We start from the raw sequence: 15,510 nt of genomic DNA, 5'->3' as shown, positions 1-15,510 counted from the left end.
TACACACACAGCGATACGAACAGTAACGATGGCGTCGGTTTTGACGTATCAATTTAAGCACGAATCCTCATCCTTTGGAAGTGGAAAATGTATTTGCTGTCGCAGCGCAGAAAACAGCGTCTTCTTGACATGAACAACACGAACCAAACTCTTCCAGTTTTCAGCTACAACTACAGTGTTTGAGGGTCAAAGTAAACATTGTTTACGGCCATATGCTGGCATGAAAATCTGTTACAAACCTACGTAGGTTTCTGCAGGAAGACTTGACTTACTGACAACTTGTTTCAGCTCAGTTCTTTCTTATGGGAAACAATAACTCCATTTATTGTGAACTTGGATCTCAGACTTTTTACATTAACCCATTCTCAAATGTCTATTATATTGTGGTTTCTAGATATGATAGGGTCCTACTTCAATGTAAACTTAACAACTCCTAATAACTCCTAAAAACACCTTAGCAACCACACACAACACCTTGGCAACACCACAAAACCCAACAGCAGTTCTGCTTGGGCAAGTAGCGCCTCCTTTTTTCTTTAGAAATGATAAAAGTCTTGTTCTACTAGGCTATATATATATTGCAGGATAAGAGGAACTAGTACTGATAAGTGCATGGAAAACAAATGAATTCCAAAGTCAAACTTTGTAAACAAATTCAAAAGCAAGAAAGGCTTAAATAGAATAGTGTTCATGGCACAACTATGTTTCTGGATGTTTATGAAATTTAAACGAATCTCGTATATATATATATATATGTGATATATACCATTTTATTTATAATGTAGGCCTAATAATAATAATAATAATAATAATATTTATAATGTGATATAACATTATATATAAAATTATAAATATTATTATTACATTATAAATAAAATGTCATACAAGTATTCAAGTATAAAGCCCAAGATAACAAACATTATGAACTAGGGGTATAACGATATCCTCATGTCACGATTCGATACATATCACGAAACTGAACTCACGATACAATATTATTGCGATACTCAAAGACATATGATAAAAAGTTAACAAAAATGCACTGTTGATTATGCTAAATTTGGTATTACATTGGGGGTGTAAATAGGCTTGGACTTTGTGCTGGTAACCCAATGCACAGTATAATAGTGACACCAGAATAAAAGTATTCATGATTCTGAAGCTGAAAATACAGAATTATTTCAGACAAATATATGCTTGCTCTCTGTCACTGACTAGATATATTTAAAATAATGTAGGCCACTTTTTACAGTTACACCCCTATTATGAACAAAATACACTTACAACAAAATGGAAAGATTCAATTCAAGGGGTGAGAGCCTGAACAATACAATAAGTAAAAAAACTACATATTTTATGCTTTGACTCTGAATGCGTTTCATGGAATCAAGTTCCACAACTTTCAACAGGAAACAAAGTATTGTAAAGTTAATCTCTGTTAACCCAGAGTTCATGTACAGAGATAGCAGACCTACAGTATGTCCATTCATGACAAATGACCTACAGTAATATGTTACCTAATATGTCACAAAACAATTTTAGGCTAAGTCACACTAACAACAAACAAACTAAGCAAATGCACACTGGCACTTAGTGCTGTCAAATTAAAATTAGAAATTTCGAATATTGGTCGAAATTAAAACAAAAATCCACATTCAAATGCAAAAACGGTGCATTCGAATATTAGGTGTCCATCAGCTTTATCAGTGGCGCGCCACGCACAAGATGCGATGATGATGATGTAAGAGTTGTTGCGTTTTAATGTTTTTGTTAGCCTATTCAATTTAACCCACTAGATGCAGCACTGCTGAGTTGTTCATTCAAAACATTGCAGAAATAGAGAAGCTCAATGCAGAGAGGATCTTGGTTACGTTAAAACCGAAACCAAGCCGATCACACAGAATGCATTTTCTGTGCTGCTTTTCCATTGTTTTCTATGTACAAGCGCTAGAAGGACATATTTGACCTTTGCACTCGCGAGCAGCGTGTTTAGAAAGACATGTAAAGTTAAAAGAAGTTCAACTTTTAAAAAACATGTCTTGAGACATCTCATGTTTCACTGCATCTTATGAGTCGGCACTTCGACTCTTTGTATTAAACTCTGCATAAATACATGATGCTGTTTTGCTCATAATTGTTTATGCAATTCATGAAATTATATTTGATTTATAAACTTTAGTTTAAACGTTATGCACTTTTTTTTAACAGTTATTTCATTGCTTTGAATAAACAGTTTAATGCAATGTATTAATAAAAGCCAAAAGCCTTTTTTACCTACAGTAACTGAAATTAGGTCTTTTAAATACAAAGAAAAACAATTGAATATTAGCAATGTATACAGTAAGTAAATAATTTGAATTGAGTTTTTCTGCCATTTTTTCAGATCTAACGATGTCATGACGAACCGGGTCCTCCCTCGAAATCAGGTCTCTACCAACTATCAGTTGATGATTGTATTGTACTAAGTACATACGAATGATATTAAATAATATATAACTTACTATATAGTGCATAATAAAACAAATTGAACATAATTTCTTTCACTTGATAAACTGTTAATTAATTATTATTAAATAATAATAATTGCATATTAAGTGAATAACTGCACATAATTACATTCTTTTTTTAGAACTGAAATATTTGGACATTTAACACTTATTTTAACAGGTAATTAATTACATTAAAGATTATTTTGAATACATGTAAGTGCAAATGCGTGTATAAACCAAGCGATGAGGCTAATAAGCTATGTATGCTAGTACATATACTAACTATAATTCAGATATTACTGGTAATTTTAACATAGTTAAAACAGCATTTATCATAACATGATTTTGTAGGAATTGTAATCAGGCGCTAAAGAGAGTACCTATTAAAAGTAATTTGAGTCAGTGGGATTGCTTGGGGTCCTAAAGCCCGGGACACACCAAGCCGATGGTCGGCCGACTGACGGTGCTGATCCACTTGTCCGTGCGACACTTCTGTCGCGCCGCGCTCCACTATATTCCTATGGGTGACGTCAAGCGACTTTGTCGCACCCGCAAAGCATTCCGGGAAGGCGGCGCTTCATTTGAAAAAATGCTGCGCGTCAAAAAGCTGGCCGATGCCCATCTTTATGCAAATGAAGTCCGTTAAACGCGACGCGTCTATCCAATAGAAGTAGAGCATATGGAGACGGAGGGAAGTCTCTCGCAGGTCCTCTGTTCTAATACGCTACATTTCCCGCTCGGTCAAAACCACGCCCATAGCGGTTAACGCCCATCAACGTACCAATGTGGGGAGGGGTCGCGACACCACGCAACAGTCGTGTCGGACAAGTGGATCAGCACCGTTACGGTACGTTCACACGGGTCGTCAGCGTCAACGCTTGACGGAAGGCGTGGCTGAAGTTTGGCACTGACGGCATGGTCATAGCAGCGTCAGCCAATGAAATTAGACAGGAACTCAACAACAAGCTTCATTGTCATTCAGTGGTCATAAAGGACCGGGTGATTGCCCACCGCAATAATTAGTTTCTCCTCCATTTTAAAATTTATCCTCAGTTTGCTGCTCTTGAACAGGATGAACGTGATTGGCTGCCGCCTGGCTACTGTATTTGCATAGAGCGATCTGATTGGCTGACGCCGCCGACGGATCCACAATTCTTTTCGGCAACGCTTGACGTCACCCATTCAAAGTCAATGGGAAGCGCTGACGCCCCGTGTGAACGTACCGTTAAGTTTTCTCAGTGTTTCGCACCGTCGACTGAAATTGGTCCTCGTCTGCTTTTTTCCGGCCAAATTGCCGTCGGGCCGTCTGATTGGCTGATTGTGCACGAGAATAATAGCAAAACAGTGAGCAAAGAAGTCAAAACAGTACAGATAGAAGGCTGTTCTTATGTTATGTCATCGTACATGAGTGTTCCTTGGTGAATATTTCAATATCAATATGAGCGGAGTGGAATAAAGAAAGTGTTGTTTAGCAGTATTGATATTCAAAACGGTGAGCACACACCACTTTGTTTATGGTTTGAGTATCTGCAGCCTGCAGCGTCGGTTTCCCTCTTTGAATGACGAATATAGATGAACATTTCTGCAGAAATAGACAGTTGTCTCATTTACACGCAGGCACAGAACGCACATTCTAGCTGACAGTCGGCTGTAGTTCTCTCAGCTTTTTCCCCGACGCGAGACGACAACAGTCGGCTTTCATCAGCGCTAGTTCTTTGTTTGGTGTGTTCCAGGCTTAGAGAGACCTGAGAGACCACACCAGCAATATTGCATTGCAAGTCACTGGGCTCCAGGCTGAACACAAAAACAGGGTGGAATACATTGCTAAGTGTTTCATGTGACTTAGTTTCTATGTGTGCAAATATAGATTTAGCAACCCACATTTACTCACTGACTATTTTAAGACAACACTCAGTGTCACCTGCATCTCTAGACTTGTGGGTTTCATAAATGCAAAGCGTCTGTGTTATTAAAAACTCTCCAGATCACATGGAGGTTCTTACAAAGCACAAAAAGAGGCCTATGATAATTTTTGACATTCTTTCACTTTGATTCAATTGCGTACAATGAATACTTCACTTGTGGAAGGATGAGTGCAAAACACCAGGCTAGTTAAACAAGAAAGGTCACTTTCATTTCATCACATCTGAAAAGTGACAGTATTTTATTTAAATTTACCATCTTAAATAACTGATCTAGAACCACAGAATCTCTAGAAGCATATATTCTAGAAGCTCTACAATGTGCTACTGCTTACCTTTAAATATTTAAACCCAGTTTAAAGGGTAACTCTCGCCAAAATTGAACCTAGGCTCTTTTTGTTAATCTACCTGAGTCAAACATTTGTGTAAAAGCATAGGCTAATTAGAATTGAAGATTGACCGTATTTTCGTTTTCGGTCAAATTGCCTTTTGAATGGGAGTGCTTGGGGCACAACTATGATAGCATCAAAATTGCTATTTTTAAAACACTGAGAAGGCTGGACACAACATGAAACTGTGCTTGTATCACCAGGGGCTCTACACATGAACTCCAGCATTGAGAACATTGTTTGTGTACACAAAGTTTACTAAAAAGAAAGGTTTTGTACAACTCACTTTATCAGTTAGTGTTTCCGGCGGCTGGAATTTTGTCAGTCAAAAGTAGTAGCCTAAATCTCCGAATGCAACGTAATGAACTGACTCCATATGAGAAAATGTCATGAACTTGTAATTTCAATGAAAAGCATGATAACTTAGATAAAAAATGTCCATGAATTTATATGGAAACAAGCTTTAGGAGCTTTCCATCTTTACTCTCCTCATGTTACGTTGCATTCGGAGATGGCAATTCGGCATTTTGACCTAAAACGAAAACACGGTCAATCTTAAAAGTGGCGTTTCCATTGTGATTATGCTTTTACACTAATGTTTGACTCAGGTAGATTAACAAAAAGAGCCTAGGTTCAATTTTGGCGAGAGTTACCGTTTAAACTTAAATTAAAAGGATAAGGCAAAATGATCCAATCTTTATAGCACATCTCAGATCTTGTCTCAGGTTGCCGAGCTACTGTACAAATAGGCTACTTCCTTTAAAATAGAGGCTTACAACAAAGCACACAGGCCTATGGTATAATAAAGAGGACAGACTCACTCAGTATTGACAGAACAAGCATGATGTTATACTCATGTGACATCCTGTTTTAATGATTGATTTCCCTCATCTCTAATGATGCCATGTAACATGACATTTAGATTGAAGGTGATGTCTTGAACTTTTACTGCGTGAGAAAAAAACCAGCACGTGACTTCAAGGGGTTTGGTGCCTCCGTGTTCAAAACCCATAATCAGCCCCTTGTGTGCCAACAGATTGCTTCAAACAGGCTTTAAACAAATGTTGCAGCACTTCCTGGATATTTTATGGTCTCACAGCATGAAACACAGAGAAGAGTCTCTCACACATGATCACTTCCTGGAAACAAACAGTCATGTCTTGTTAACATTAATGCTTAACAAATGCTAGGGCTACTGCCTGGAAGGGTTTACACAAATCAGCATGTCGGGCTTGCTGTTGTTTGCACATAAAGGCCTGTGATAGGTTGAACAGATGTGAGACGTCGTTCAACACATCTTTTCAGGTACAGTATGCCATTACGACACGTGTCATAATGGCATACTGAACCTGAAAAGATGTGTTGAACATCCACCCACTAGACGTTGAATTGATATGCATATCAATTCAACACTTCCAATCTAGTTGATGGATCTCACAAAGCCTGTCGAGAACCTGTACAAGCCATATAATAATAATAATAATAATAATAATAAATTGAATTTACAATTATCCTGTGGTTTCAATTAAGGGAGGCAGTTTGGGAACTTCCATTCAAAAGATTGAATAACTCCAAATGATCAGGTTGCGCTACAAATAATCCTTAGTTATCCGCCAGTTTGACTGAATGAGCGGCCAATTTTTCTTTCATTTTGATTTTCAAATGTCAGAAGAATAACATAACTTGGTATTTTAAAAATGTGTGGTCGCATTGTGACATTTGAAATTTTTGGGGTAAATGTGTTAAAAAAAAGGGTTAATTTCCTTAATTTTTTTGCCATGAAATGTGACCTGAGTCCAGTTGCACAGTTGCATAAACACAGTAATGCTTAAGAACTAGTCTGAACAACTAGCAGTTATATAGATAACAAGTCTTACTTTATGGATTCAAATTAGCCCAATCTACTTATGTAAGAAACTTACTTAAAAATACAAATAAATGTTTTGACAAAGTCTAACTGCAGTTTATAAATGTAACTGGCCAGGACATATTTTCGTGGCTTTAAAAAAAAAAAATTGTCTTTGTGCAATCATTGACATAGAACAAAAATATATCATGTCCACGAATTAAGAATTCAGTCTCACGGCTTATTAATTTGTTCTCTTTGTTTTAGTAAATTGTGACCACGTTGTACTAATTTGACTAAACAAGGGACTAACAAGGGAATGATTTATTATATCATGCACATGATTTTGTAAAATGAAGGAATGAATTAGTAAAACGTGCTGACGTATTAGGGAATGTTTACAGAACGATGTAATAAAAACTGAAAGGTGATACTTGCACGTTTGGTCCATTAATATAATTATCACAGATGAACACAACCTTTATGAATTTTGAAGCCTAAATGCAGTCGGCAGAAGTAAAAAGCTAAAGGTAGGCTATAAACGAACTAGGCCTACACCACGGTCCCACAAATTCATCGTCACCATCACTAATCTTCCGACAACTCTTTCAGTTTTTATCAAAAAAACGTTTTCCTACAACGTTTGAGTTAGAATAGTTTGTAAGAGCACAATTATAAGCATAACGAGGCTGTAAAAGCAGACTGAGTTTACTAGCTTGTTTTCACCACAGACCTTATTTCAGCCATTTAACAATGCTATGTTAATGGTATCAAATCAGCATATTAGAATGATTTTTGAAGGATCATGTGACTCTGAAGACTGGAGTAATGATGCTTTGATCGCAGGAATAAATTATATTTTAAAGTATATTAAAATGGAAAACCATTAATTTTAAATTGAAATAATATTTCACAATATTACTGTTTACTGTATTTTAGATCAAATATTTGCAGCCTTGATGAGCAGAAGCCTTCTACAAAAACATTAAAAATAGTAATGTTTCCAAATTTTTGGCTGGTACTGTATACAGGGAGAAATATGACCTGGACAAGTTCTTGACAGGTTTTGTGACATTCATCCATTCATGACTATAAAAGGTGCGGTTTCAGTTTCAAATTCACATGGGACAAGCACGTACCACACGGATATGAGCTATATATTCATAAATCACAACACAAAGAATGCATTTAGAGCTATAATGCCATCTTGATAACAGTCAGTGTTAACAAACAGCAATATACCAGAGTAAAGATTAAAGTATCTGGGTTAAGGCCTTTTTCGTACTGTAAGTTGGGTAACAATGAGGGGAAACAGAATTTCCCACTTTACTCACAAGATGATTAATCATCGGTTTCAGCTACATAATTAAGTTACCTAACACTACACACATCACCAACAACAAAGTTTCTGCAACATCCCGAAAGGCTTTATCTCAGGAAACAGCCTCAGTTTGCAATAGAGACTAAACTAAACAGAACAACAATCATAATAGTGGCATGTAAACACAAGGAGAAAAAGCCCTCTTAGTAAAAACTGCTGTAGTAATGCTACTGAATTCCATGTACAGTGGTAAATATTAATATGATTCTCCAAAATATATCCAATAATTGCACTATCAAGGTTAGGTTCGTTGATGCCAAAGACGTTGGTGTTACCATGGTACAGTGATTTTTCAGTTGGTACGTTGATATTGTTACCATGATGATTAACATCTTTACATACCATGTTATTAACAAGGTATTCTGATATGCCAGGAAAATGTGGCGAGAAATGTTGGACTTACATTGTTGTAACGTTACCACTTTTTAGACATGTAAGTTTGTAACGTTACTACCATGTGCTCAATAATCTACGATTACGATTGAGAAAAACATTTTAGAAACACAGATTAGAAAACGTGAAGCATATTTGATGGCAACATACAGCACCTCCGGCTACAGGTAACGTAAGCCTATCTTTTTTTTTTTAGTCTATGGTATACACATACAGTATTACTGTAGGCTAGGCCATGTATACACATATAATGTAACGTTAGGCTATAGCAGCTAACTTATATATTTTCAAGATTCCGGTTTGTGAAAACAGTTTCTGTAAAGATAAAGATCCATCATTGCAGAAACCATGTGTTATCACAGTAACTTAACGACTTTTTAAAACACATAAGATCCACTTTTAAAACACAACCGTCTCATTCAAGCAGTGCAACACTGACTGAAGTTCAACATTTGCCGTTAAATTAATAGTTTAGAAGTTATCGACTGACAAGACATCTTTGTGATTCAAGTGAAACTAAATGAATTAGCACAGTACCTTCCAAGGCAGCTTTGGTCCTTTAACCCCAGTTGTAAATTGTAACTCCTTGTTTATCTCTCTGACTCCAAATCACCTGCTGCGACTCGCCCGGCAATTTACGAATGCTACTAGGAAGAAGGAAGACTCATGAATATTAACTACATAACGTGACGTTCGGTCATTTGATTGGCTGAAAGACATTGTCAACGAAGTGTAACAACTGCTTTGGCCCTGAAGGGGTTTTTAACTAAGTCAACATGACGTAAGCCTAATTAATATTCATGGTTTAAAACAGAGATTGTTAAACCTTTACTTCCCCGCCTGTAAATTATAAACTTGCTAATTTTAATAATAGTAGGCTATGTATTTTCGCCATGTGCGCCTTCTGTCAACAGTTTGAGGAAACAATTATTTATTTGTTTTGGACTTGTTGTTATTGCAAAGTACTTTTCAAATTTGGTTAAAAAGTATTTATCTTCAACTTTTTGGTGACTCTCTGAAATCAGGCCTATATTTTGGACCCCAAAACACTTTAGAAATGATTCTTAGGCAATGTTAAAGTGTTAGAGAAACAAGAGGTGTGTTTTTTGCAGAAGGTGTTTGCATTGCAACACGTGGTTTGGTTTCTAGCACATGCACAGCACACCTACTTTCACAGTTTGCTCAAAGCTTTATTCACAGTCTAACAAGGTATTCTTTCAAAAAGGAGAAGTTTATCCAAGCTCGTAAAATATCAAAAGTAGCCTATATCACAATCATTTCATGGTGAATAAAAATGTGTGATTTATTTCTTTTACCCTGTTAGACGTAATATCTAACTCAAGTCCAACAAATAAGCAAGATAACTGCTATAATAATTTTAACCTACAGTTTATGGTTAAACTGAATGGAAACAGTGCCGTTTCCGTGACAGAACAGTAGGTGTCGCTAAAGGACAAGAAACTGGCTTTCAATAGGCAAAACATCGAATATTTAATTAAATTAAGAGACTGAGCTTCTCTGATTAAATCATGTTGTTAGCTTTAAACATTACAATTGCTATTTCTGCAGTATTAGAGTTTGTATTCTATATTAATGTGTTTGCCATACTTGAAATTGTATATGCCTATAATAGTTAGTTTTTTTTTTGTAAAGCATTCATGGCATGAAATGTTTATTATCATCATAATAATAATTATCAGCATGCATAATTCAAGGATAATACTAATGCATATATATCACAGCAGCATGTACAGTATGCATTCACCCTGCAGTTAAAGATCTGTGCTGCTTACACAAAGGTTCATTTCTTTGTACAGATGATCCGTTAATTTGAGTTAATAAGAATCACTCCATATTGTACCAATTTCCCTTAAACCCTCAGCTTAATAACATCATAGCAATCGCTTGAAGGCAGATTTTTACTGCATTTCCTATTAGCATCAGCTGTAAAACAAGCTAACTAACAAGTTAACAATCAGAGCTACTTTTGTCAAGGAAACAAAATCAGTGTTTAAACTTAAAACATGCTGCTGAGAAAAAAAAACTCATGCTTAAATCCAAGCTTTAGAAACACAGTTTATTGCACTTAAAAAATAAAATAATAATATAACACCATGTCATAATTTTTTAAAGTACAAATCTCATTTCAGTGTAATTTCTTACTTTAAAACCGATCATTGCAGAATTGTACACTGGGAGAAAGTACCTGGAATTTGATTGTGAGCAACTGCAGTTAAAATACAGATAGAAAACAACTGCATAGTTTGAATGCGTTACATTGGGGTGCACTAATATTCTGGTCACTTGTAGATCTGATTAGTTTTCTTAGTGATTGTTTTATTTTCCAGTTCTACAACACATATGCCGTCATTTCACTCAGGACCAAGAACATGCCATTGTCCATGAACCTGTCAAATATCCTCATTAAGTCAGAGCGACGCATACAGTGCAGTTTAACTTTGTAACTACCTGTCAGAATCAACAGCAGATTTATTGCAAGGTAAAAGAATTAAAAAGAAATAATAAAACACAGTACTTCAGTGTGTTGCGAGTCACACATAAAGAAATGATTCTTAAAGGTGATTTACTTAGTGTAACGCAAAAGGCTGAAAAAAAGAGATTTTAAATAAATACACAGCAACTAAAACATGATGGCTTGCCGATTTGTGATTGGCCGCTTCTCTATTCAGCATTAAAAAGCAATCGCATTATACATTTCAGTTGCATATCTTAGAAAAAACAGATTTGCGTTGCAACAAGAATGTTCTTTGCGTTTATCTTGAGGGGAGAAACAAGCAAATATCTGCTGATCATAAATGAATAAATATGAAAAGAATATTTACAGTAACCATACGAAAGTATATACAGCATATCGACAGGCGTCACTCATCTACCAGCTAAAGTACCGCCATTACAGCTGCATGCCATCCTAAACAACTCGACGTTACCCACTATTCACAGTTCCAAACCCTTATGCTCAATGCAACCATCATCATATCAGCACAACAACCCTACAATTCAAATCTATTTAGTTCTACATGGTCTCAGCAGTGATTATAATATTTATTCGGGTATCTCAAACCATCACAGTAACTGACCTAAGATCGGTTTCTAATGTGTAACATCTTACAGTCAAGGTTCATGGCTTTCTGTGGATCTTATGATGGTAAAGTAGTAGAGACAGAATTGAGCTCCCTCTTCTCATCTCAATATATAACAATGGCTATTTTTGCATATAACATATTGGCAACTTTATGTGTGTGTGTCAGAATTTGTCTCAAAAAAGCTAAAACAACTGAAAAAGATCAAATGTTTGAAATTCAAGCATTTAAAAAGCTGTGAGGAGACATCTCTTGAACAATATTCATGAGTGTTAAAAGGAATAGTTCACATAAAATGTCACAATTCACTCATTGTCGAGTCTTTCCAAACCTTTATGCTGTTATTTTTGCCACAGGATACAAAAAGAGACGTTTAGCGGACATTTTCCCCATGCAATAAAGTATCGTATATGGAAAAGAGCAGCATGAACATTCAGCTAAACGTCTCAGTTGTGTTTGGAAAGACATGATGGTTATTTTTCAGTAAACTATCCCTTTAAATTCTATAGGTACAAAGCCTGCTCATCCTCTTTGATACAAAAAAAAAAAAGACATTAATAAAAATACATTTTATACATAATAAAACAGTACAAAATTCATTTTTTTTCCTTTGTATTGGCACACAAAGTTGGACTATACAGTCATCTCTTCTTTAAACAAACAATGCTATATATATATCAGTAGTAGTTTTGAATACTAGAAGAGTAGAATAACTGTATCAAATGAAATCAACATTCTGTACGACTCTCCAATTGTGTACGAGTTCATATCAAAAGGAAGAATGTTTCGTTTCAATTATTTCAGTCCGAACGTTTTTTTCCCCTCGCCCAATCTGTCATGTGACTAGTGTTCAACCAATCACATTCTTATTCCAGTTGATCCAGGTTGATACAAAAGAAATAAACAAGCAAAGTGGGACAAAAAGCTATTTCCTAGCAGTAAAAGGCATAAAATACCACGTTCAGATACAGACCCTGGATATCTATTGGAAGACATAAACCGGAACGTCCGTTCATCAGAGGAGGGCGGTAAAACAGCTGCGATCACAGGTGTCAGACGCCCCCTACTGGACAATCACATCTCGTCCATCCGAGCTTGTGGACAGGGTCGCAGGGTTCGTGAAGAACACCGGAGTTGATGGAGCTTGATGCTTTGGGGGGTTTGAAGGGGGATGGGAGAGGAGAGAAATGAGGGATTGTGGGAGGAGGAGGAGGAGGATGAATGACAGATCTGGAGCATCCGCTAAAAGCTTTAGGAGAAAGACGGTGGTACATCGAGGTCAAGAAAAACAGATCAATCCGCACAGCTTAGGAAATAAAAAGGCTGGACGTAATGATCAGCACTAACAGCACAAATGAACGGCTGAAGGAGTGAACTGATGCAGAAAAGATGCATCTCGACTTCCTCTTTTTAGATCATCTGCGATGAAAGCAGTGGAAAACATGCGATGATAATTACAGAGGGCGATGCCGTGACACGGAGACCATTTGAAAACCCAATAAGTTGCTTTAAACAGGATGAATTAGACAGCTGGATGCTCTGTTGTCATCCCATGTGGATCAATATTGTTTGGGTTATGCCACAGATTACCCGAGGCATAAACCGCATTGGTTTCCTGGTTGGGGAAATGATATCTTTCACTGCTTGCTGGATGGGTCTCTCTAGAGGTTCTCGCCGGGCTGGTACTGTGGTTCAGTGGAGGTGAAGTAGTCTTCCAGGAAGCTCTGGAGGTACTCGAAGGTCGGCCTCTCTTCGGGCTCCTTGCGCCAGCAGGTCAGCATGAGCTCGTGAAGGGAGTCCGGGCACTCAGCGGGACAGGGCATCCTGTACCCGCGCTCCACCTGGTCCAGCACCTCCCGGTTCACCATACCTGAGCAGAAGACAGATGTGAAACAGGGTGGATGTGGGTCAGGTGTCAGAATGTGGCTTTTTAACCAGGCAAAGGATGTGGGTCGTCATTAAGGGGGAACAACCGGAATTTATGTCATGTCCACGGAAAGGGGCTCTTAAAATATGACATTTAATGTGTGTCCAAACTCAGTCCTGGAAGGCCACTTGTCCTACAACGTTTGGCTCACACTTTGCCTCAATAAACCTGCCTGGAAGTTTCTAGTATGCCTTGTAAGAGCTTAAATAGCTGGTTCAGTTTTATTGGGGTTGGAGCTAAACTCTGCTGCGCTGCGTTTCCCAAAAGCATCGTGAGCCTAAGTTGATCATGGAGACCATTGGTTACACGACAACGATATACTTAAAACTTAAAAGTTTTTCCTTTGAGTTTTTTTTTTTTGAGTTTTCATTGTCAAAACAAACCACGGAAACCCTGTATTCTGCTGCCAGGCCATTAGATGGCGATGAAACACTATATATTGAATACGTAATACGCATGTGCATGACGTCATCGTATTCAGAGATTCGTGTTTTTGTTGTTTACACGGAGACCGTTTTCAAAAACTTGCACTTTGAAACCCGTTTTCAAAACTTTGCGTTTTCAGGCACTCAAATATGAAGGACTAAAAATTACAGAACGATAAATAAATAAATAAATAAATAAAAGTATAAATAAATAAATAAATGCAGAAATAATAGTGAAAATAAATACATTTTGGTAATATAAATGGCTATTTCTGTATTTTTACATGTATTTATTTATTTATTTATTTATTTATGCATTTCTATATGCATTTATACATTTATTTATATATTTATGTATTTATATATTTATTTATTTATATATGTATTTATTTATACATTTATTCATTTATACATTTATTTATTTCTGTATTTCCACATTTCTACATTTATTTATTTCTGTATTTCCACATTTCTACATTTATTTTTCCCTGCGCATGTATGCTAATTGACCAATGGCTAAGCCACGCCCCCAAACGCGATGAGCCAATCACAGTACGCATAGCTAACCCAATACACTCGGACATTCTCTGCTTCCTCGTCCATTGCAATGCATTGCGGTTTTCAGTTTTCATTCGTTTTTATGTTTTTTCTTGTCATTTTGGCTTTTAAACAGCGTGTGTGTGTGTGATTTTGGTTGGGTGACAGTTGTAGGTTACAGTTTGACAAGAGTTTACAGTTTCACAAAAGCACAATGTTGTGTTTTACACAAATATAAGTAGGCTAAACACTTTGCAGTTTTAATTATGCCCTGTATGAACAAAATGGAGTATGTTTTTATGTTTCCACTGTTCGATCGCGCCCGCTCTCTGACACACACACAGACACACAAACACACACATTCCAGCAATGCAATCTTGACATCGCAGCCTGTTCATTATTCTGCGCTCACACCAAACGCGAATAGAGCGTCAAATTCGCGCGTATCCGCGTCTAGTTCGACGCTTGAACATTTTGAATCCAAAGCGAATAGGACGCGCGTATAAAGCGAGCGTTTGAAGCGAAATAGCACCAAACTATAACGTTTACACTGTGAACTGTAAATCTTTGTTCTGGAGCTGAAGCTTATCGACCTTCTCAACAATCAAATTATTAATATAACCCTCCAATGCATATTTAAGGCCCTTTTGGTGACATCGAGATGATATATAATCTTTCTGTCTCCAAAAAATCATCAATTGCCTCCTGTGAAATGTCTCCTACTGTGACAGCTGCCAAAGCGCCTGTTATCGAATGTTGACTGTTTGTCCGACTCGAGTGAGTGGAGGGGGCGTGGCTTAGCCATTGGTCAATTAGCATACATGCGCAGGGAAAAATAAATGTAGAAATGTGGAAATACAGAAATAAATAAATGTAGAAATGTGGAAATACAGAAATAAATAAATGTAGAAATGTGGAAATACAGAAATAAATAAATGTAGGAATAAATAAATGTATAAATAAATACATATATAAATATATAAATAAATAAATATATAAATAAATGTATAAATACATAAACAAATACATATAGAAATGCATAAATAAATAAATAAATAAATAAATAAATACATACATACATACATACATGTAAAAATACA

The 15,510-nt window shown here is 36.5% G+C and overlaps 2 protein-coding genes across 7 annotated transcripts in view; both read right to left on the bottom strand.

Moving 5' to 3' along the window:
* mical1 (microtubule associated monooxygenase, calponin and LIM domain containing 1) overlaps positions 1-9,082 on the bottom strand; it is a 36,176-nt gene extending 27,094 nt beyond the window's left edge. For all 4 annotated transcript variants that reach the window (XR_014604182.1, XM_084099532.1, XM_084099530.1 and 1 more), the window contains exon 1: positions 8,958-9,082. The gene's annotated coding sequence lies outside the window, so the exon portion shown is untranslated. The remainder of the gene's footprint in view (positions 1-8,957) is intronic.
* Positions 9,083-10,478: 1,396 nt separating this feature from the next.
* The window catches only part of src (v-src avian sarcoma (Schmidt-Ruppin A-2) viral oncogene homolog), a 48,785-nt gene continuing 43,753 nt past the window's right edge, over positions 10,479-15,510 (bottom strand). For all 3 annotated transcript variants that reach the window (XM_084098776.1, XM_084098775.1, XM_084098777.1), the window contains one exon: positions 10,479-13,391. In XM_084098776.1, coding sequence (XP_083954902.1) covers positions 13,183-13,391 — 209 coding nt within the window. In that variant the 3' untranslated portion in view covers positions 10,479-13,182. The remainder of the gene's footprint in view (positions 13,392-15,510) is intronic.

This window comes from Abramis brama (genome assembly GCF_963993115.1).
Source record: "Abramis brama genome assembly, chromosome: 22".
NCBI classification, from domain to species: Eukaryota; Metazoa; Chordata; class Actinopteri; order Cypriniformes; family Leuciscidae; genus Abramis; species Abramis brama.
Note: the sequence above shows the minus strand (reverse complement) of the source record. Positions and strands in the feature narration are given on the sequence as shown.